The sequence below is a fragment of the Stegastes partitus genome, unplaced genomic scaffold, assembly GCF_000690725.1.
Source record: "Stegastes partitus isolate 25-593 unplaced genomic scaffold, Stegastes_partitus-1.0.2 Scaffold25, whole genome shotgun sequence".
NCBI lineage: Eukaryota > Metazoa > Chordata > Actinopteri > Pomacentridae > Stegastes > Stegastes partitus.
Genome location: NW_007577756.1, coordinates 1018155 through 1039158, shown reverse-complemented (window position 1 = coordinate 1039158; position 21004 = coordinate 1018155). Strand labels below are relative to the sequence as shown.

The following is a 21004-nucleotide window of genomic DNA, read 5'->3' as shown; positions in this document are numbered from 1 at the left end:
AGCCAAAATGCCAAATGGTGGTAGTGGACAAACCAACAGGTGATGTCATAGGTGTCTGCCTGGCTTTGCCCATGATGAAGGCCTAAAGCTCATACCTAACAGACAGAAATGCAGATCAACAGTTTGGTGTTTTTCGAGGAGTTTTGTGTTGTAACTGTGAACCATTCGTTTGAATTCTCTGTTTCCACATGTTATATGCTAAGCTAGGCTACTCACCTCCTAGATCCAGCTCCATATTTTATACACAAACACAAGAGAGGTATCAAATCTTCTCTTTAAACCTTTGGATGACAAGCAAATAAGCATATTTCTCAAAATGCTGAACTGTTCCTTTAACAACAGCTGGTAAAAGGGAACCCATAATGCCCCTGTGAAGATCTACTCAGACATATTGCTATACCTATATACTTTAACAACCTGTGTGTATGAATCCATTATAAAGGAAATGATTATAAAATGTGGAATTTTATCAGCATGTCTTTCACATTTATCGTTCACATTTTTTGGCAATTACTCTTCTGTATACATTCAATACCTACACTGTCTTTTAAAAGCCACGATCTCGGCGTCGAGACAATGACGTACTGCACATTTGTCTGCATGGTAATAGTGGTTGCTTTGCTCCCTCGCCACGTTCTGGGTTGCATGTCATAAAGTAACGGTCCAGCCATCAACATCTCACTTCTCTAATACTGGCATCGCTGCAGCCTTGTTGCTCACTCTTGGAGTACACCTGCTTCTTACAAACAGCCTAAATCAAACCATTTAGGGTCAAAACAAACGGCTGTGTTGTGGTCAGGAAAAAAAAAGCAGCATTTGGATTAGAAAAAAAAAAACGCCTGGAATAAACTCACATTTGCTTCTTGTGTTTTTTAAAGTGAGCCTGCCGAGCTGAGTCTCAGAACCGCACAAATGACACCAGGACAGTTCGGTCTGCGCACACTTGAAGCGGCACCAGCTTTACACAAGGACTAAGGGTGTTTTCATGAATCTGACTTTTTTTTTTTCTTTCCTTCTAATAAGCTAATTCCTTTCAACCAACCGGTCTTTGTGGACCGCCGGGCCCTTCGTGCGGCCTGCTGGGTGGCGGTCCTGGGCTACGCCGTGCTGCTGCTGGAGCACGGTGTGCTTTGCGTGCTGCCGATGCTGTGGGCCGCGCTGCTGTTCTCGGAGGTGGGCTGGGACTTCTGGACCGGCTGTGTGCCAGCTGTCTCACCTAGATATAGTGCAGGAGAGGGAGCGGGGGCGCGGGGAGGAAGGGAGTGGGCCGAAGGGAGAGGGGAAAAAAAATGGATGCAATTTAGAAAAAGGCCACAGTTTGGCAGGAACATGACAAACTGATTTGGTTAAAGCTACAAATTGGACTCCTCTAAGACTCTGGAGCCTCCATTGTTCATCTGTACTCAGAAATGCATCATGCGTTAATCCCCAACTGTAGAGTGTAGACTTGACACTGAAATAAAATTATTTTTTACACCGTCTTACATAGATGAATGCATTCCTACTCAAGTAAAAGCAGCGCACTGTACAGTACAACGCAGACAGAACAACTCTGCACTCCATCTGCCTTTACTTTACTATCTTCATGCATAATCTGTCACAGCTTCAATGTGTTTCCAACTTCCGAGGCCCCAAAAGATGTCACCTCAGAAACACACGGTCACATCCTATCCGACAGACGATATTTTAAACAAAAAGAGAAGAAGACGTTTCCCCCTCCGTTCATGGAGTTCATTTCTTTTTGTTATCTGGAATCAATTAGCCTTGCTTTTGTAGATAAAGCAGAAGAAACACAACACAGGACCCTGTGACTGGAGCTCCAACCACTGACTGGTTTATTGTTCTATGTCTAAATAAGCATTTCATTTTGTAGACTCTCGGGATCCAACGCTTAAATGAAGGGCGAATAAAAGTGCTGATGTTTGTTTATAAAAAAAATGTCTCTGACAGACAATGAACTGTGTTTGAGATGAAGCCAACTCTGTTTTTAATTTGAGCATTTGGCACAATTATTACTGCAGTGTGTTCTTTGCTGGTTTATAGCTTCTTTAATCCCACAAAAGTGCAGAGCAGGAGTTTTCTCTCCGAGACAAAAACTTGTGTTTTGATACTGCTAAAAGTTGTGTGTGTGCGTATATGACAGGCGTATGCATGCATCTATAGGCGACCTTGCATCTCGCTCCCTCTTTCGGGCCCCACACTCCTGCTAATGTTTAGCAGAACAGGGCTGCCAGCAGTCTTTCCCTCACAGGACCAAGCGCTCTACAAAACAAAGGCACTTGGATTCATCTCATCCATCTGAGGAAATTTAAATTCCCAAAAGCCCAATATTATCTTTCTAGATAAACGAGATAAAGCTGCTTTTATGTCACAGAAACATATTGAGCATGAAAACTCTGTACGCAGCTGTTGTAACAGATGTCTACTCAGGGACAATGTGTCTAAGCCTTGGTTCACGAATCACAAATGCAAAAATGCAGTCTTGGCATTTCTTTGACAACAAGTCAGCAGTCCAAACTTACGCTGCCTTAAAGAGTCCAGAGATCGAATGACATTTCTGAAACTCATTCATTCTTTTTTTTGCAGTGTTTGTGCATGTGTGGGGGATTGTGATCAATAACTTTATTAACTCTCTGAACCAAACACCTGGCAGTCAGATTGAGAAGTAAGTTATTTTTTTTAAAAGATTGGAAAAATGACACATTTATTAGAGCTAGAAATGGAACAAAACAGAAAAAAACAAAAGGGGCTTTCAACTTTCTCATCTATGACGCAACATTCAAATCTCTAGGTGTCTCATTTACCGTAATTTCTGAACTATAAGCCGCTACTTTTTTCTCACGCTCTGAACACTGCAGCTTAAATGAAGATGCGGCTAATTTATGGATTTTTACGATTTTTACGAATTTGCCTCAAGACGGAAGTCACATTGAGAGCGTCAATGAAAGAGAGTATGAGGAAGTGTGTGACGAAGTCATTCTGAGGCTGTTCAACTCCGACACTGAAGAAGACGACTTTAGTGATTTTAGTGCTCAGGAGGAAGATGAAGATAGCGATCAATGACTTTTCCTAGTAGGCTGCTGTATTTTTAATTTTTTTAACCAGCCATGTTACAGGCAGTGTTCGGAAAAAAACAGTTATGATACGTATTTGTGTATGCTACCAGTACGTGTTTAATTAAAAGTTTAAAAACTCTTTCTGTGTAAATATCTCATGTTACAACGTGGACACCTGGAGCTTATAGACAAGTGCGGCCTGTATATGTACAATATTAGTTTTCTTTTTAAAGTTAGTGGGTGCGGCTTATATTCAGGTGCGCTCATTGTCTGGAAATTACGGTAAATACCTGCCAATATTAAATTATTTACTGTAAACAGATTCTGTAAAAAAAAAACTAAAAAAAACTTTGCACTCATTGTCACAACCATGAAGCCATAAGTGACTCAGCTCAGATCAAGAGTCACATGAGCAAAGATTTCAGACTTTTCAGCTGAACTGCAGGTTGTGTTTACTCAGAGAAAATAGGAATCCATTTTAAAGAGTAGCACTCTATCTACAGTATGTTTACCCACCATTTGTCTGCATGTCTAACACCTGTAGGCTCTTTCTGGATTTTTTTTCTTCATTTTTTGTTTGTATTTTTGTAAATGAAGTTTGACATATAACTCTTGTACTGCACTAATGACATTTTTTGAGTTTTCTCTACTTCTAGCCATGACTGTAATGTTTTCATAGAGATGCAGGACTTTATATTGTCGTAAAAAATGGGTCCAAAATGTAGAGCAGAAAACACCCAGAAACTCCTCGGGGTTCAGAGGGTTAAAACAATGAACAGTGGGGAAAATGAGATGAGAAATGATGTAATTGGCTTTGCAGCGGCGGTCTGTTGGACGGCTCGACTCTCTTCATGTACTTGCGGTCCTTTCAAGAAGTTCAGAACAAACTGGAGGGAGCTTCAGTAACCGATGTTCCAACAGACGTATACAATGACGTAATTTGGCGTCTCCACGGTTCACAAGTTGATCTAACTTCCAAACCAGCATGAAAACCAGCCCATAGCTAGTAACCGGTTTGTGTTGTTGGAAACGGTTTATTACAGCCGTCACAAGGATCTGCTGCTAACATCATGACACCAGATACCATAGGCTGAGTCCACACCTCAGCTGTTTTCATGGCATGGAACAACAGCACATTGTGCATGGGGGTGGTGGTAACGTGTTGGCTCATCAGTGCGTGTATTTGGATTTCAGTCTGATTGAGCCAGTTTTCACAATTGATTTAAATTATTCACTTGTGTGTTATTTCACCCAATGCACAGAGGTGGAGAGCAGATTCCTTGGCTGAGGTAACTCCAGGCCTGGCACACGACAGACCGACTTCATGTGCCAAGACAATGAAGGAAATGTCAAATAACATATGGTAAGGTTGCTGTGTAAAGCCTTTATATTGCTAATTGCCTTATAGGGAATTAAACTGTAATGGACACGCAACAAAAAAACAAAACAAATCTAATTCCAATGACTATATCTACTTTTACAAAAAGGGGAAAAACTGTCTTTTGAGAGGTCTGAGGACCCTCAGGGAATAGACTCAAATTAGTTTTCATGTTTCATCACCGGTTTAAAATACACACTGAAGTGATATTTTGGGTTGTTGTTTTGGGGGATCTACTTTCTTGGGGTTGACACAGGACCACAAATGTTGCCATATAAGGTCATGTGAGCCAATAGTGCTTAACACACTGGTCGAAAACAACCGGAGGCCTATTTTCATAACATCAACAGGAACACGGCCCTTTAACTCGGCCTTGAGCATGACTATTTTTTTTTAGAACGACCATCTTTACACCTCCTCTTCTGCGTACGTTCACATTTGACCGCCGCTATCCCTGGAAAAACCTGACAGATGCAGGGATTGTGTTTCTTTGCTGGTCACTTACCAGGAAATCCATAAAGTGGCTTTCTAAAGAGAAGCCAATACTAATATTGTAATAACGATAAGGCCTCTAAAATGTGAGAGCTGATCCTGACTGCGAAAAGAAAAATCCTGGACTGTGAAAGCTTATAAACGTGACTGATTATGACCGGACAGTTTGTAACACTGAAGTTTGACTCGCTAGATGTAAACTTTAGATATTAACCTGCCTGTTCAGCTGCAGCATTACACTTCCTTCTCCCTTTCCAGTATCTGCATGTTGTCGTTTTCAGAGTTCTTTTAGCTAGAGCAAACAACAACAACCCTGCTGAGGGTTTGGATTGTGCAAGAAGGCGGGCCTGCTTGTATCAGTTTAACCCCAAAAGTCACAAGTAGGCTTATAAGGTATGCTTTTTTTATTTTTAAATGTCAATGACATACTTTGCCAGAGCCAAAAATGGTAAAATATGAAGAATCTTGTTAACTTTCTAAGTTCTTGAACTACTCATCTGCGATGTGCTGTTTCATCTGGGCTTTTTTTTTTTTATCAACAGTTCCCCCAAAACAAACCGTTTGCATGAACCAGAGTCTGTGAAAAACTAAAAATTCAGTGCCTCTCAGTCCAGCTGTGAAGCGATAAGTGACTCAGCTGCAACCAACTGTCATGTGACAAAATTACGAGATGTTTTGGGTGAACTCGGCTGAACTGCCAGCTGTGTTTACACAGAGCAGATAGGTGACAAGTACTGAAACAAATCAAAAATGTCAGTAGTAAGATATGCATCGTATAAAAAAGCTGTCGTTTCTCCCCCCAGTCTTGGTAACACCTGTAGGCACTTGGAAAAATGTTGATTCCAAGTTGTTGCCGAATAAATAATTAAAGAAGTTCAACTTTTATACAACCAAAAAGACTCTCTACTTCTATCCATGGTGGGGCAGGACTTCATATTGCAGTAAAAAATGAGTCCACAGTGAGCGAAAAACGTGACAGGACAGAAAAACTGCCAGCATGATACAGCTCTGTGGAGATCTGGACGTCTGGCTTTGCGATGTTGTAACCGTTCTGTCTGTGCTGTTGCTGCGTTCACAGCTACCAGGGAGGATGATTTACTGATCCGACCGTCTAACGCTGTCAGACAGTGAGCTCTCCCCCAAACAGCTTTAAGTGCAAACACTCACATTGCTGCGCTTTCTGAAAACCCTGCATTCTAAACTGAAACAAGGTTTATGAAAGACGTCCACGGAGAACACATCAACCACGAGGCCAGCGGGTCAATGGCACAGCGGATCACCAGTCAGACATGAAGGCCTGCGAAGAACAGGGCAGCTCTATGTAACGGTGAACTCAGTGGGCTGCCGGGAGCGCACTTCCTCTCAGGGGTCGGCCGGGGTCAGCAGGCTGGGGACGATGGGGAAGGTCTTGGCATCTAACGGACAGATTGTGTGTCTTTTCCTGTGAGCGCCCACTAAACCCAACTAGGGGAATTTCCAACTTGTCTCCAGCCATTGTACTGAGCATATTCGCTGACTACCACGTAGCCCCCAAAACATTCAAAGGCAGGAAAGAGAAGAGCCCTTGCTGCTGACCAACAGGATATATTTACAGTAGAGGAGTCAATATGTTATTGTGAACCGGCCTCTGTCAGCAGCAGGATGTTTGGCAATCGCAGCGGCACATTTCTGGCACCGAGGCGCTCGGACATTCCAATGCATCTTATCTTTTCATTAATGCAGAGAGGTGAGTCGGGGCAGCGGAGCGGGGCAGCGAGGGGACGACCTACCTGTGTGTGAGTAGATAAACCACAGGGCTCCGGTCAACAGAGCCCCAATCACGAAGGCTGCGAAGGCGATCCCCACCACCGTCGGAGTGTCCAGCACGTACAGAGTCGCTGGAAAACAAAGCAGCACACGGTTCACACATGCTGACATGACAAGTTGGAAGTATTTTAAACTGAAATCCTAAGGAGCCCAGAAGTTTTCAATATTAAATAAATAAAAAAACAAGTTAAAGAGCACTAGTATATTTAAAAACGAAAGAAAGACCTGAATAAATTCAATCTTAGTATATATATGTGTACATAATCTTATTTCTGGAACAGGTGCACAGCTCATTTCACTGCGCGTTTTACCATGTATAACTGTTTGTGACCAATAAAAGACCTTGAATCTTTCATCAGGAATTTTTGGGGGCATTTTCTGCCTTTACTAGATGGTCAACAGAACAGAAACGACCCTTCACCTTTCAGCAAAATCATTTAAAATCGTCAGAATTCCACTATTTATCACAATTTTGAATTTGATGTTGGTCCCTGAATGAGTCGTGTGTGACGTGCAGCTCTGTTCGGAAACGTACCTGTACTAGTTTGTGAAGGTTCTAAAAATGTAAAATAGTAAAATATGTATTTCTAGTATTGGTAATGTGTGGGCAATTAGAAAATGTTGGACATGTTAGTTCCAGGCTTCTTCAATACTAAATTATGGTATTATAACTGCACTGAAGTCAGTTCTCTCTGCTTCCAGCCATATTTGTGCTGAGAGGAGGTGCAGGAATTTATATTGCTGTGAAAAATGAGCCCACAGTGAATAAAAACCTGACAGTAGCAATAAACACCCAGGAACTGTTTGGGGTTCGGAGGGTTAATATGGAGCACCAAACAACCGCTAACAGATTAAGCCAGCTCCTGCTAGCTTAAGCAACAATGTCAAAGTGATTCTAAAACAAGCCACTAAAGCCTGCTGTCAGCAAGCACAGCGTCCGCAGAGAGCATCACTAACATGTCGTTTTGTTCGTCTTAAGACAGCTAAGCATGCTAACTAGCTAGCTCATCAACCGGCTGCGAAGGATTGAGAGCTTAGCATCAAAGCGCTAACGGTAAATCATCCAGTCACCTCGGCAGCAATTTGAGAGAGAGACAAGGCGGTATGACAAGCAGCAAAATGAAATTTAAAAGTGAGTTGAATTATGGAGTTCCTAAATAGCTTCAGTATTTTTAGTTTTACGTATTTTACACAGTTTATTTTTAGGACTGGTTACTTTATGGATTATTGGTGTAGGCTTTAGGGAGTGTGCAGAGGATCTGTCAACTTCAACATCTCAATCATAGGCACAACAATGACTGCAACAGGGTTTGTTTTTTCTTCAGCATGTCAAACACAAAAGTTTTAGACATGAGCAGAACTCGGGCTTAACTACAAGTCCAGCGGTTTATGAATTAATTGATCATTGTTGTGAAAAGCCGCACATTTAAGGAGGTTACGTCCCCAAACGAAAGACACAGAAGAGGACAGAGGAGTAAATCATGTCCTGATATGTGTGTCCACTCTGCAGGAAAAAAATAATAAATAATTGAAAAGTAATACAGAATGCCTCAGAGCCGTACTGCAGTATGATGTATTACATTTTGAATCGCCACCTTTTCTTCCTTTACATAAACGAAAACATTTCCACCATAAATTAACGCTGAGAGAAACAAATTCCAAAAAAAAATAAAAAAAATCTTGAGACAAAATGAGGTGACTGATGTTCAAAACTTTCCTGGGGGAGAACATCCAGTGATTGATGCATCCTCCCTGTATGCTCGTACTAAATCTACGCCCATGCTCAGCATTGATCACTCTGGGCTTCATATAATTCACACACCTACACATGAAAATACGTCAGAAAAAGTCTAAAAGAGGAGTCAAATAAAATTTCTTACGTTCACTTGGAGGAACCATCGGCGTTTCTGGAGCTGCAAAATAATATAAAAAATATTTTTTAGAGTGGTATTACACACAGAGAAGCCCATTATACATTATGAATAATGACACATTAAAAATAAGACAATACGTGCTGTGAGTGTGTCAGCCACAGGCCAGAGGAGCAGCAGATTGCTGATACTGCACTGTGTTGATAAGCAATTCTCTGCGGAATGTGATACAGAAACCTGAACCAGGAAAAACGCTGAAAGAGCAGCTATTCTGTGAGCTGACAGTGTCCTAACGGATGAACCTTCTGACTCCGCTCACCCATTTATTTCAAGCCATCTGGAGGGCTTTCAAAAGTGAAATTAGCTGTAATGATGTCTTAACAAGCAACACAATGGCGCTTGTGTACGGGCGAACTCAAGAGGCAAACCTGGTACGTGTCCAAGACTCTGGCACAATGGGTGCTATTCTTGGACAAAACACCTTTAAGTTTTCATCTCGCATAATGGCTGATGACAGGCCATCAAAGGAGACTTTAATTTCAGTGGGGACGATGGCCAGAGGACGTCCTCTCTGCCACCCTCAGCCTTGTCCCAAAGCTCCAGAGTTATCTGTCCTCAGAGACTTGTTATGCTAAGAATGTAGAGAGAGGCCATTAACACTTACGGCCTCAGAAGAGAAAGGAAGAGCAACTGGAGCAAGCACAATGTGTGTGAGGCTTTCTTGTCAACTTGACTCAGTGATAATGTTATGTTTCCATAGGATGGAACCCCCAAAACCCAACGGCGAGCTTGAAATTCATGTCATCTTTTTAAAAAATCACTGAAATCACTGCAATACGACATCAGCATCACCTGCTGATGTGAACCAAATGGACAAAATGAACACATGGTCATTATTCACTTTTGCACAGCCAATCTGCACAATCTGCTTTCTCCTTCAGTGTTAATACTGTATATATTTATTTCATTCAATAGTATATTTTCTCATCTTGTGCATATACTTATTTTATTATTTAATCATTGTTATTTTCTTTCTATATTTGTGGATGCTGCTGTGGCATGTGAATTTCCCCCAATGGGGCATCAATAAAAATAATTCTATTCTATTCTATTCTATTCTATTCTATTCTATTCTATTCTATTCTATCCTTCTGAATGACACCACTTATCAGCCAGGTACGTACTGTAAAAACACAGTCATTGGATTACCAACTTTTCAACAGTCCTGGCATTAGGTATGTGTGACGTACTTATAAAAAAAAAAAAGTGACTCAGCTGAAACCAGCAGTCACATGAATTGTTTTTTTTCCATTTTTCAGCTGAACTGCAGGCTGTGTTTCCTCAGAGCAGACAGGAGACAAGTATGCAAACAAATTTAAACGATCAGAATGTAGAGTCTCTATCTATTTTTTCAGTAATTGGTAACTTTGAAAAACGCAGTGCGTATCGATTCTAGGCTTTTTCCATTTCTTGTATAATAAGTAATCACAGAAATGTCTGTGAAGATTCTCAGTCATCCAGGTCATGGTTATTCTGGTAGATCAATCATAGCAACTGGACTTGCTTGGCTCCTTTAGGATATAAGTATCTGGAACTCCCAACTAGTCAGTCAGAACTGATGAAGCCTCTTGGATGAGAGGTGAAACGTCTTCAAGGAACTCAAGCAAGTCCAGTTGCTACGATTAAACGACCAGAATAATCACAGAAATGTAACTTTATTCTTTTCTATTTTTATGACTTATGCCACAAAAGATATTTCTTAGTTCTGTCTGCTTCTAACTTAATGCACCTTTTCTAATAACGCCGTAACAACACCCTACAGCACGTCTGGACTGCTGTTCACTGCTTTAACAGAACCAGATAGCTGCCTCGAAGTTAAACTCATGACTTATGTTTGCAGCTTTAAGCTGTTGCCAAAAGTTGGACCAGCACTGATATCTCTATAAACGTCATCTGTTTATGTAAGTTTGCTTGCTGTGGAATGAAAGAGCACTCCTGCGTAATGACTTGTTTTCGTTCAACTCTGACCTTTCCTCATGGAGAGCAGAAACCACTGATGTTGCCTCTGCTGGACTCTTGACACCGGGGGTTCCAACTTAGAGAGCCAACAACAGTCGAACTCGATACTTCAGAGCTTGTTAGTGAAAGCAGCTCGGGTCCTTTAGGCTCTTAGCACCGCGTATAACTTCAGTATATACTCAAGTGTGCGAGAATATTCATCACAGATTTATACTTTCCTAATGGCCACGTTAAGCTGATGCATGAATCCTAACTCATGTACAAGTACAAGCATCGCTTAAGTTTGAGTATTAAAATGACAGTTTTTTTAGTTTTGTGATCATTTTAATGACAAAGTGAGATACTTGACATCTGGCCAGTGAATACAGCAGCCCATGTGTGGAGAGAAAGACTCCTCATTCAGCAGGTTTCAAGGCGATCCATCATCTCAGATATGTATCACAGAAATCAGCTACTTATAAAGATAAGAAACCTGAAGGGCCGACACATTCATATTTTCTGCACTGCAGCTCCACAATGTGTTCACTGGAATAACCTCGATATGAAATATTTTCTCCTTTTTTTACTCTTTGCAGACTTAAACTACATGACTACTCCGTGTGCTGGTGTAATGATATAATCTGCATAGCCAGCCTCTGAAATAAATTACATTTTTTAGAATGTTACCAAATGCACGAAAAAAAAAGCATAAAATTTATTGATGTTGCGAAGCCGTAAATCTAATTTTGATGGCAGGGCTTTGAGACTGTTCAGTTTTTCCATGCACCAAGTTGGCCACAAGTGGCCCTCTTTGATGTGTAGATGGAGTTCAGCTCTTTGGGATGCTGTCCAGTGCAGAGCTGTGGCCCTTGAAAAGGCTGCTTGTTTTGTTTGCCATCCTAGCATAAGAGATGTCTTTGTGTTAGAAAACACGGCCTTTGAAATTGAGGTTTTTCTCATCGTGTTTATGGCATATCTGTGTTTACTTTCCCTGCTCCATGGAAAATAAACCCGCTGCACTGGCACCGTGGTGTGGGCAGAGCACCCCGCTGCCCGCTTTGGACTCGCTGAGCCGACGCACTCAGTCATTACTTCAGCTTTCACAGTCTCCGTTCACCAATATCTTCGACGTGAACACTGACACGTCTGTGCTAAAAAGTGACTCCATCCGTACAGTAACTTTGCCCAGTGGTGACACTCAATGTTCAATCAGGATGTAATGAAACCACCCACTTCTGCTCTGAATAATCCTGTACGACTCTGACGACATACAGTTGAGCCTGAGTGCAGAGTTTTCGAGGCCTCTAACTCGCAAACACCAATTATTATCAGCAGGGATGCAAAATATCGGATGTTTGCCGATAATCAAAATATATTAACCTGACTGAAACAAGGTGTATAGTTGGAGTACCTCGGGCTCATCTATCCTCACTGTGACATCAATATGGATCATGGGCTGAACACAGAGAGAAAGCAGGACGACCTTCTTTCGCCTCGAGCATCATGTCTCATGTTTTATATTTATTTTACTCTGAAGTAAATTGAATATGGTGCAACTGTCAGGTTAACATCCAACGATTTCTGGGCTGGGATAGGCTCTGTTCATGGCTGATTTAGAGTCAGTATTAAAGCCGACATGCATGTAGTTGGACTGTGGAAGCCAAAGCACCCTGAGACAACCTTTGCAGGCACGAGGAGCACAGAAAGGCCCCAGCCAGCCAAACAACACTGTTCTACTGTGAGGCAATTCAGCGCAACTGTGCTGCTCAGCACCTATACATATATATACCTATAATAACTCCCCAATAGGTCTGCACAGTGTAGGAAAAACCTGATGGTGCAATACAATATGTTGTTTTCCAGCAATATACAGTCGTCCTCAAGTGTATTCATACCCTTCCATTAAAGAAAAGGAAAAAATCAACAACAGTCACTCAAATAACTAGAAACTGAAAAAAGTAAAAATAAATAAAAATTTTCTAAATTATAATTTAGTGAAATAAGACATTGCTTTTGAATTGTGGTTCAAAGAAATAATAAAAACAAACAAACAAACAAAACTGTCCTGGACAAATTAGAGCACTTTGCTGATGAGCAGTGGACCAAAATACCTGTCAACAGGTGCAGAAGTCTGACTGAGAGTTACAGAAAACACTTGATTGCAGTGATTGGCTCAAAGGGTTGTTCAACTAAATATTAGTTTACGGGTCCCATCATGCTTGTTTTTTTAAAATAATTTTTTAAAATATATTTCTGTTGAACCACAATTCAAAAACAATGTCATGATTTTCATTAATGTTTTATTTATTATTACTTTTGTCAATTTTAACTTATTTCGGTGACAGCTGTTTTTTCCTTCTTTACCCTCCCAGGGTATGAATACAATTGAGGACGACTATACTGTGATTGAAAAATACAGGAATTTTCACCAGATTTCACTTTAATAACTAGTTGAAAAGAATAAATCTTTATACAACGATTGTGGTGGCTTCGTAGGAGAGTGCGTCTACATCCAAATAAAATAATAAAATATTCATTAAAAAAGCTGAAAAAGAACATTTGGTTCAGCACAGGCAACAGTTTTTAGCTTTTCTGTTCCCAAAATACATCAATACAATAATTTCTTTTCGCAGCTAAATCTTCCTTTTCCCTGCTTCTCTCCTGTTTTAGCTCATTTCTCTGAGCACATGTGAAGTCATGAGTATGAACAAACTCTGTGCCTTTTGAAAAAAGTAAAAACAAAACAAAAACTCAGTGTGTCCAACTTAAATCAGAGTAAATGATGTTCTATCAGAGACTTCTCTTGGAGATTAGTCATGGAAAATGAGAACCATACGAGTGTTCTTTTGCTATCAAGCAAAGAAATAAGCTGTCGTACGCTGTTTTTTCAAATTAATTTGCCTTGCTTCACATTGCACCGTCTGCAAAGTGACTGTTGTGGATGAGCACATCCCAGTGCTGATGCAGAAACATTATATTGTGTAGCAATAATCCACAATAAGCTTAAATTGGCAGATATGAGCTGTGTTGATATATTGGTCAGGCTATAGCTCATACTGATTAAAATGATGTAAGTCCTATCAAATCATGGGCCAATAAAGTTGACTCAAACTGACCACATGTCTCTGGTTGATGTCATTGCTCAGAAGGGATGCAAAAAACTGGCAGTCCACTCGAGAATGGGCACACATGATATCAGTCCATCTTAGTTGAGGTCATAATAAGTAAAATGTGATGGCGGTTAGCTCAGACCCCCCCAGCCCCCTGCAGGCTGCCCCCTCCCTCCCATCACACTTACAGCCGCTGCGATACAGCCAGCGAATCAATGTGTAACTAAACAAGTGCTGATCGAGGGGCCTTTAGGACCTGGCTGGGCTCCCGAAGCCAACGAGAGGACCACCACTCCCCTTCCTCCCCCTCTCCAGTGGAAAGGGGAGGCCATGGTGAAGGGCCAAAGTGAAAACAACTGGAGCTCAGTGCTGTATGACTCCTGTTTTTCCACATCTCCCTCAGCCCGGACCAGTCCAGAACAGCAGAACTGGGCCTCAGTGTGAGCACACTCCCCTTTACTGCAGTCAACCACATGCTAGTATGTACACACACCCAAAAACACACTGGTGTATACAGATGTCAATGCAAACTCAGGCTCGTACACGCCAAACGTCTATCGCATAATCGCACACATTGCAGTTAATGATGACCAGATGTGGGAAAGTGATGTGCAGCACTTTGTGGTTTGGTGTAATCCCCAAGTACCGGTCCGAACTTTCCCTGGCTCCTTCAGACCGGCGTCTTCCTCTACTCCAGTTTCCTATCACACTGTGTACTTGTGGACTTCTTCAGAACTCAGAGCATAAATGAACTTGTGGCATGAAGTTGGTGTAAATCATGTTTTGTTTTCCTCTCACTAACCTGCTATGTCTGGCGAACCATCCACCACCACCATCGGTTTGGTCGACATCTTGGAGGTCATCGCCATCGTCATGATATTGTCCACAGTGAGAGAATCACAGGGCGCACCGGGTTTTAAGCACTGCGCAGATGAAATTGGAGAAAATAGGAGAATTAAAAACAGTAAAGAAACTCTACAGAAATCAAAATGCTCCACAGCACCCTGATCATGTCGAATCATTCTATCTGACAGTAACTGCATTACTCTCAGGCTGAACAGTAGGAAAAACGAATAGCATTACGATATTAAAAATACCTGCAACACAGTAGGAACTTAATGCAAAAAAGTCAGTCCATTACTGACATTTAAATCTTGTTTTTTTCATTCCTACATATGACTACCTATCGGCATGGGAATACCGGATTCCTAGAGAGATGTTCCGCCATTCAGCTGAGACATTTTTTGTTGAGCTGCTCTTTATCGGAGGGGTTGTGTTGCTCCGTGTCTCTCCTTAGAAAACCACAAAGATGTTTTATTGCATTCAAGTTAGGCAATAAACTTGTCCAGGTCATAGTTTTCACTTTGGTCTTTTTTTAGAAACTCTTCTGTGATTTTGGCTGTTTGCTTTGGATCGTTATTAAGTTGGAATATTCCTCTTCTGACAAAATTCTTCAAACTGGAAGTCATCTAGTCATCAAGTATTTTGGTATATCCACTGGCAACATGGTGTCATCCATCCATCCATCCATCCATTATCTAGGTCACCAGTCTATCACAGGGCTACACTTAAGAGACAGACAACCAAGCACACTCACATTCACACCTACGGACAATTTAGAATCACCAATTAACCTCAACATGTTTTTGGACCGTGTGGGAGAAAGCCGGAGACCCTGGAGAGAACCCACGCTGCACGGGGAGAACATGCAAACTCCACGCGAACTATGGATCTTCTAGCTGCGAGACGATGGTGCTAACCACGGAGACACCTTGCAGCCTATAGCGTCATCCATTAATGTTAAAACATTTAGCACTCATGCAGCCCTATATCATCACCCTCCCACCTCTGTGCTTCACTCTCAGGGCTATGCATTCACTGTGGCAGCTCTGACCATGTTCAGACCAAACATACTTGCAATTTTGTCCCAAAGCACAAGCAAGGGGTTTTTTCTTGGATGCTGTTCATAGACGTTGATGTTATTATCTGCCCTTCACACTGTCTGAACTGTGAGAGAAACCCTGATTTCAGATATCACGGATAGCCCCGGTGCCAAGAGTGAAGCAAAGGCCCATCTGTTTTTTTAGAGCTTTGGTGTCATTTATAAAGATGCAAACTGCAACTCTGATTATTCGTACTATGGATCTCCTGATTGCTGCTGCAACTGTGTTTCCACTGATTTTTACTTTTATACTGATCTTCCTGTTGCTTTTTCGTCTCAGATTTTTCACCTCCACTGGCAGTTCTTTTCCCTGTGGAGCCATGATGCAGATAACCAGGTACAAAACTGACACAGCTCTAGTGTTGACAGACCTTTAACAACTATATTCATGCAGTTAGGCTGTTTAGAAAACTGGTGAAATCACGAAGTTTTAATGATCAAACTGTGTGTCCGTGATCAAAGCTGTATTCACTTTAGTTGCATCGACTATCTGTATTTTCAATATAACTTTTTTTTATCTATTTTAGACTGTTCTTGGGAGGAAGTACTCTTTTGTTCAACTAAGAAATGATTATTGAGAGGAGATTTAATTTTGAACAATCAGAATTTAGCTGATATTGCTCAGGGTGTACTCATTTCTGCTGTTGCATATAACAGCTTCATAATCAGTCTCAGGTTACGAGTCTAAATTGGGTTTTTTTATAGATAAAATGAGTGGAAAGTAGGGCTGCAAGGTGGCTCGGTGGTTAGCATCGTTGCCTCACAGCTAAAAGATCCCTGATTCGCATCCCGGTTTGGACACCCGGGATCTTTCTGCGTGGAGTTTACATGTTCTCCCCGTGCAGTGTGGGTTCTCTCCGGGTTCTCCGCCTTCCTCCCACAGTCCAAAAACATGTTGAGGTTAATTGGTGATTCTAAATTGTCCGTAGGTGTGAACGTGAGTGTGCTTGGTTGTCTGTCTCTAAGTGTAGCCCTGCGATAGGGTGTCAGCTGGGATAGACTCCAGCCCCCCCGCAACCCGAGTGAGGATCAAGCGGTGTATAGATGATGGATGGATGGATGGAGAGTGGAAAGTGCTTGCAAAAGATTGTATAAGTTGGACAGATAACAATAAGAGAAAAAAGAAAATGATGGCTGATGTAGATGCTTATTTTGTTCTGCAGCTGGACACCTGGCAGACCTCACATCGATTCATATTTCCTGCTCAGCTCTGGGTGCAGACCTGATACTGAACAGCTCGGGTCAGCCAGAATAAAGACGGTGCACTACAAAATCCCCTCAAACAAACGCTGCTAATACTATACGGCTCTGGAGAGACTAAAACAACCGTGATGGCTTGTACAGTAAAATCATTAAATATGCAAAAGGAAAAAAAGTAATTTGGAGAAGATTAGACCGCATACCGATGGTAGATCTCGATTCCCCTGAGATCTCTTTGAGCACAGAGACATCTCGCAGTGCAGGAAGAGAAGGGACATGTTGAACTTTGAGTTGAAGGTGAAGCTGAAAGTTTTCTTATCCATTTTTATGTGAGGGACAGGGAAATCCCTCTGAGGATAGTATTTTACGGAGTCATCTGTGGGGCAAACTGTCTCGATGAGCCTGTAGCCTGAGACCATGCTGGGGTTGGAGTTGGGAGAAATGAAGCATGATATGATGGTGAAGCCCAGCTCTGGATCTGATGCCGGAGAAGTGACCTGGAACACATAAAAGAGAAGGAAAAAAAAGATTTTACCCTTCACATGCACAGACTTTTTGTCTTTGACGTGACAAGCCTGTTATCATGAATAGGACTGAAGTCATAATAATGTCATTTTACACTCACTTTGCTGTGATCAAGCCTCAAACCTATTGTTCAGTGCTTATTCAAGATAAGACAAGAGATAGCATACTCGTACCTGGCTCTGTCCTGCACATAACCTTCTGCAAAACAACAATTCCTCATTTGAAACTTGCGGTTTTTGCACAGATAAAACAAATAAGATATATGAATTGAATTACTGAGCCTTAGATGTGTATTTAGTCAGATTTTGTTTCTGTTGGACAGAGCCGGTCTTGCTAACAGCCAAGTTAACCGTCTCCTGAATGGAGTTTTACATCTAGCATACAGGAATGAGAACGGTATCAAACTTCTAATCTCACTCTCGGCAGGAAAACAAACAATTTACAAAATGTCTAATAATTTCTGTACAGCTGATTGAATCAATGTTTTTATATTAGCATTGGATCAAATGAGAGTTTAATGTGAAACGGGTCACTTGTAATAACCCGGTTCCCCAAAGCTCTGCGGAGCTCCTGGTTTCTTTTTACTCGTTGTTTGAGTTTTATGGTTCAGTTCGATTTCACTGTTCCAGCAGTCGTCTTAACCTGCTGAACCTCAAAACCTAATAGAGGGTTTCAAAGGCATGTTATTTTGAAGAAGATTTATAAAATGTCACTATTTATCTGAGCAAAAAATTGCAAAAACTCAAAGGATCATCAAGTTTGCAAATTCCAGGAGGTTCATGAATGAGTCATCTCTGGCATGCTATTATCAAAATCAGAATCAGAAACAGATTTATTGCCAGGTGTAGTTGAGAGAATACGAGGAAGTTGTTCTGGTGGGTTGGTGCAACAATAAATACAGAGTAAGGTACAATGGACAAGATAAAAATGTAAAAATAGCTAAAAAATAAAAGTAACTCAAAATAAAAATAACTGCAACAGTGCAAAGCAGAAGCAAAAAAAATTGTGGAGTGCAGAATTAAAGTTAAATTCAAATAAGAACCATAAAACTATTTACAAGAACATTGAGGGTGCAGATATGTTGATATTTACATTTATACAGATCAGCAAAAGAGTGCAAACTGAAGGTGTGTAAGTGCAACATGACCAATAACAGTGCAGATGATGAGATGATGAGCAAAGAAAGAAGTAACACGTTCATGTAACATAATTATGTCAGGAAAATTAACCAAACCTAAGCTTAAAATCGTGACATCCCTTCAATCTGCATCCTGTATTTTAAAATTCTGCAAAAAATAAGCTCTTTACATCAGCAACAACAACTTGCTCGCCTCTGTAATGTTTTGGAAGCATGCTGCATTTATTTCATTGATCCAGTAGGTTTTATTTTCCCCTCAGTTACTCTTATCGTCTCCGATCCGCTCTGTGTAAAAACACAGCATGCGGCTAATCTGAAAAGTCTCAGATTCTTTCTCACTCAACTGTTGGTCAAAGGCAGGAACACACCATTTTTTGCTTTTCTAAAGAACCTGGATGCTTTATTTTTGTCAAATTACTTCATGACACATGAAGAAAAAAGCTATTTAAATGAAATATCACAATTTTAAGTGTATTTCTGGTTAATTGCTCTGACAAAACTGTTCACACAATACATTCACAGACACTCAAAAAGTTGACAATCCGACAATTGTTTCTGTTTAAATCTGGGTTTTGAGTTTCATGAGCAGTTTTCAACTACAACTTTTGGTGGTTCAGGAAAACTGCATTGTCTTTCTCCCTGCTCAATGAACCACTTGCTACCACTGTGAGGGTCTGGAAACCACAGCGAGGATTTCTGCCTGGATATTGACACAAGTCAGAAATCCAAACAAATTCATTCAAGTTGACTTTCAGTCCTAGTCAGGATGGCAGGGATATTTTTTCCATCTGTAACCACAAGACAGTCCCCTGAGTTATTATCCCTCCCCTTTTGGATTGTCAGTGATGGTATCCTCATTAGAAAGGTCTTCGCCAGAGTGAAAAACAGACACAGACACATAAAAACAATATCTAAATGACACAGATAAAAGCCTAGAATACATAACTGAGCTGAGGTTAGGATATATTGTATGTCCACATTAGTGAGAGGGATGTTCTGAACAAACAAAAAGCCGCTCTGTGAGCATCAAAGTGCACTCGTCCACCTTTTGGCCATCGCCTCAGGTCAGGTCTCAGCACAGTGTGAGTTCTGAGAGGAAGGCTATGCCTTAGCCTCTCACACAGACAGCTCTTTGTAACCCACTGGCTTTGTGTCCACACTGTCAGTGAAGCATCTCCTGCTGATATCATCATAAATCACCTCTTCAAAGGAGTAAGAAGAGTCTTTGCTCTCTTATATGAAACAACACAATTACTGTTGTGAAACAAATATTTTGAGCAGACAGGATTTGAAACCGGCAGAGAGGAGTGAGGGGTGAATGTAAGTGTTAGCTTTTTAGCCTCAGCTAGACAAAATACAAACTGACCCTGTGGATGCCACACTACGAGATCAAAGCGGAAACAGCTCAAGCCCCAGACAGAGAGCACACACGGCGCAGCTTTCCCTGCAAAAGTTTTAATTTAAGGACCAAAACACACAGCATGCACACTGAGATGAGTATTATAAACGCAAAGCATACCTCCACAAACACTTGCTGATTTTGTGAAACAGTGTAGAAGGCCTGGCGTGTAGGATTGATGAACGGCGGGGTGTTGTACAGCTCCATGGTAAACGTCATGTTGTTGACCGGCTGCCTGGACGGTCCCGGTACAATCCTGGGAACTGTGTCGAAGAGGTCCTGGTTCTTTCTGTATGTGCAATTGAACTGGGAGGAGAATAAAACAAAGCCAGCACAAACATCAGCAGGGATCTGACATTAGATTCCATTGCTAAGCACCCTCACCCTACATGACTGTTTGACTGCATTAAGATGAAAATAGAGAAGAACCGTAAGAGACACTGTATAAACAAAAACAATAAGTGGGAGATGATGGAATGGATGAGATAAAGGAAAATAAGTCAACAGAGACAAGATGGAAAAACGTTAAAATGGAAAATGTCAGGTCAACTCTAACAAACGAACATCATGGAAAGATGGAGCGACTGCAGGAGCCAGATGAGTCTTTACTAGCACCAAGGGGCTCTGGGAAATGGAGTTTCTTCCAAATGCGAATGATTTAATGTATACAGAGATGCAGTTTATCAGTGGTCTTGACTTGTTAACCTTCACCCTGCAATCAAGAGCAAAGAAAGAGGCGCAATGAGCCCACTATCTTACCCCTATGATGGATGGCTGCTCCACATGATCCACCGGACCGCCACTCCCATCCTTAGTCTCGGCATGACTGATCACGACCTGCAGTCCACAGAGATTTGTTAGTCACAAAAGTAAAGCCGAATCAGTCAGCAAGTGAAAGGAAACTTTCACAAAAATAATTTCCAGATCTTTTTTTTTTTTTTAAACATATCCAGTTGTGAGTAATGTTGACTAAGCCAGGAACAGTTCTAATTCTCAGAGGAGGTCAACAAAAAATCCTTGCTTAACCCTCTGAAACCCAAGAAGCTTTAGTGAGCTAGAAGTGTTTTGCTCCTGTCACATTTTACTGAC

The 21004-nt window shown here is 41.3% G+C and overlaps 1 protein-coding gene across 1 annotated transcript in view; it reads right to left on the bottom strand.

The window, feature by feature from the left end:
• Positions 1-135: 135 nt before the first annotated feature.
• Positions 136-21004, bottom strand: part of tgfbr3 (transforming growth factor, beta receptor III) — a 97703-nt gene continuing 76834 nt past the window's right edge. The window contains exons 12-18 of the mRNA XM_008297205.1: positions 20675-20752; positions 20036-20221; positions 17057-17350; positions 14514-14634; positions 8613-8645; positions 6696-6803; positions 136-1216 (exon numbers count right to left, since the gene is read on the bottom strand). Of these exons, the coding sequence (XP_008295427.1) occupies positions 1098-1216; positions 6696-6803; positions 8613-8645; positions 14514-14634; positions 17057-17350; positions 20036-20221; positions 20675-20752 (939 nt within the window). The 3' untranslated portion in view covers positions 136-1097. The remainder of the gene's footprint in view (positions 1217-6695; positions 6804-8612; positions 8646-14513; positions 14635-17056; positions 17351-20035; positions 20222-20674; positions 20753-21004) is intronic.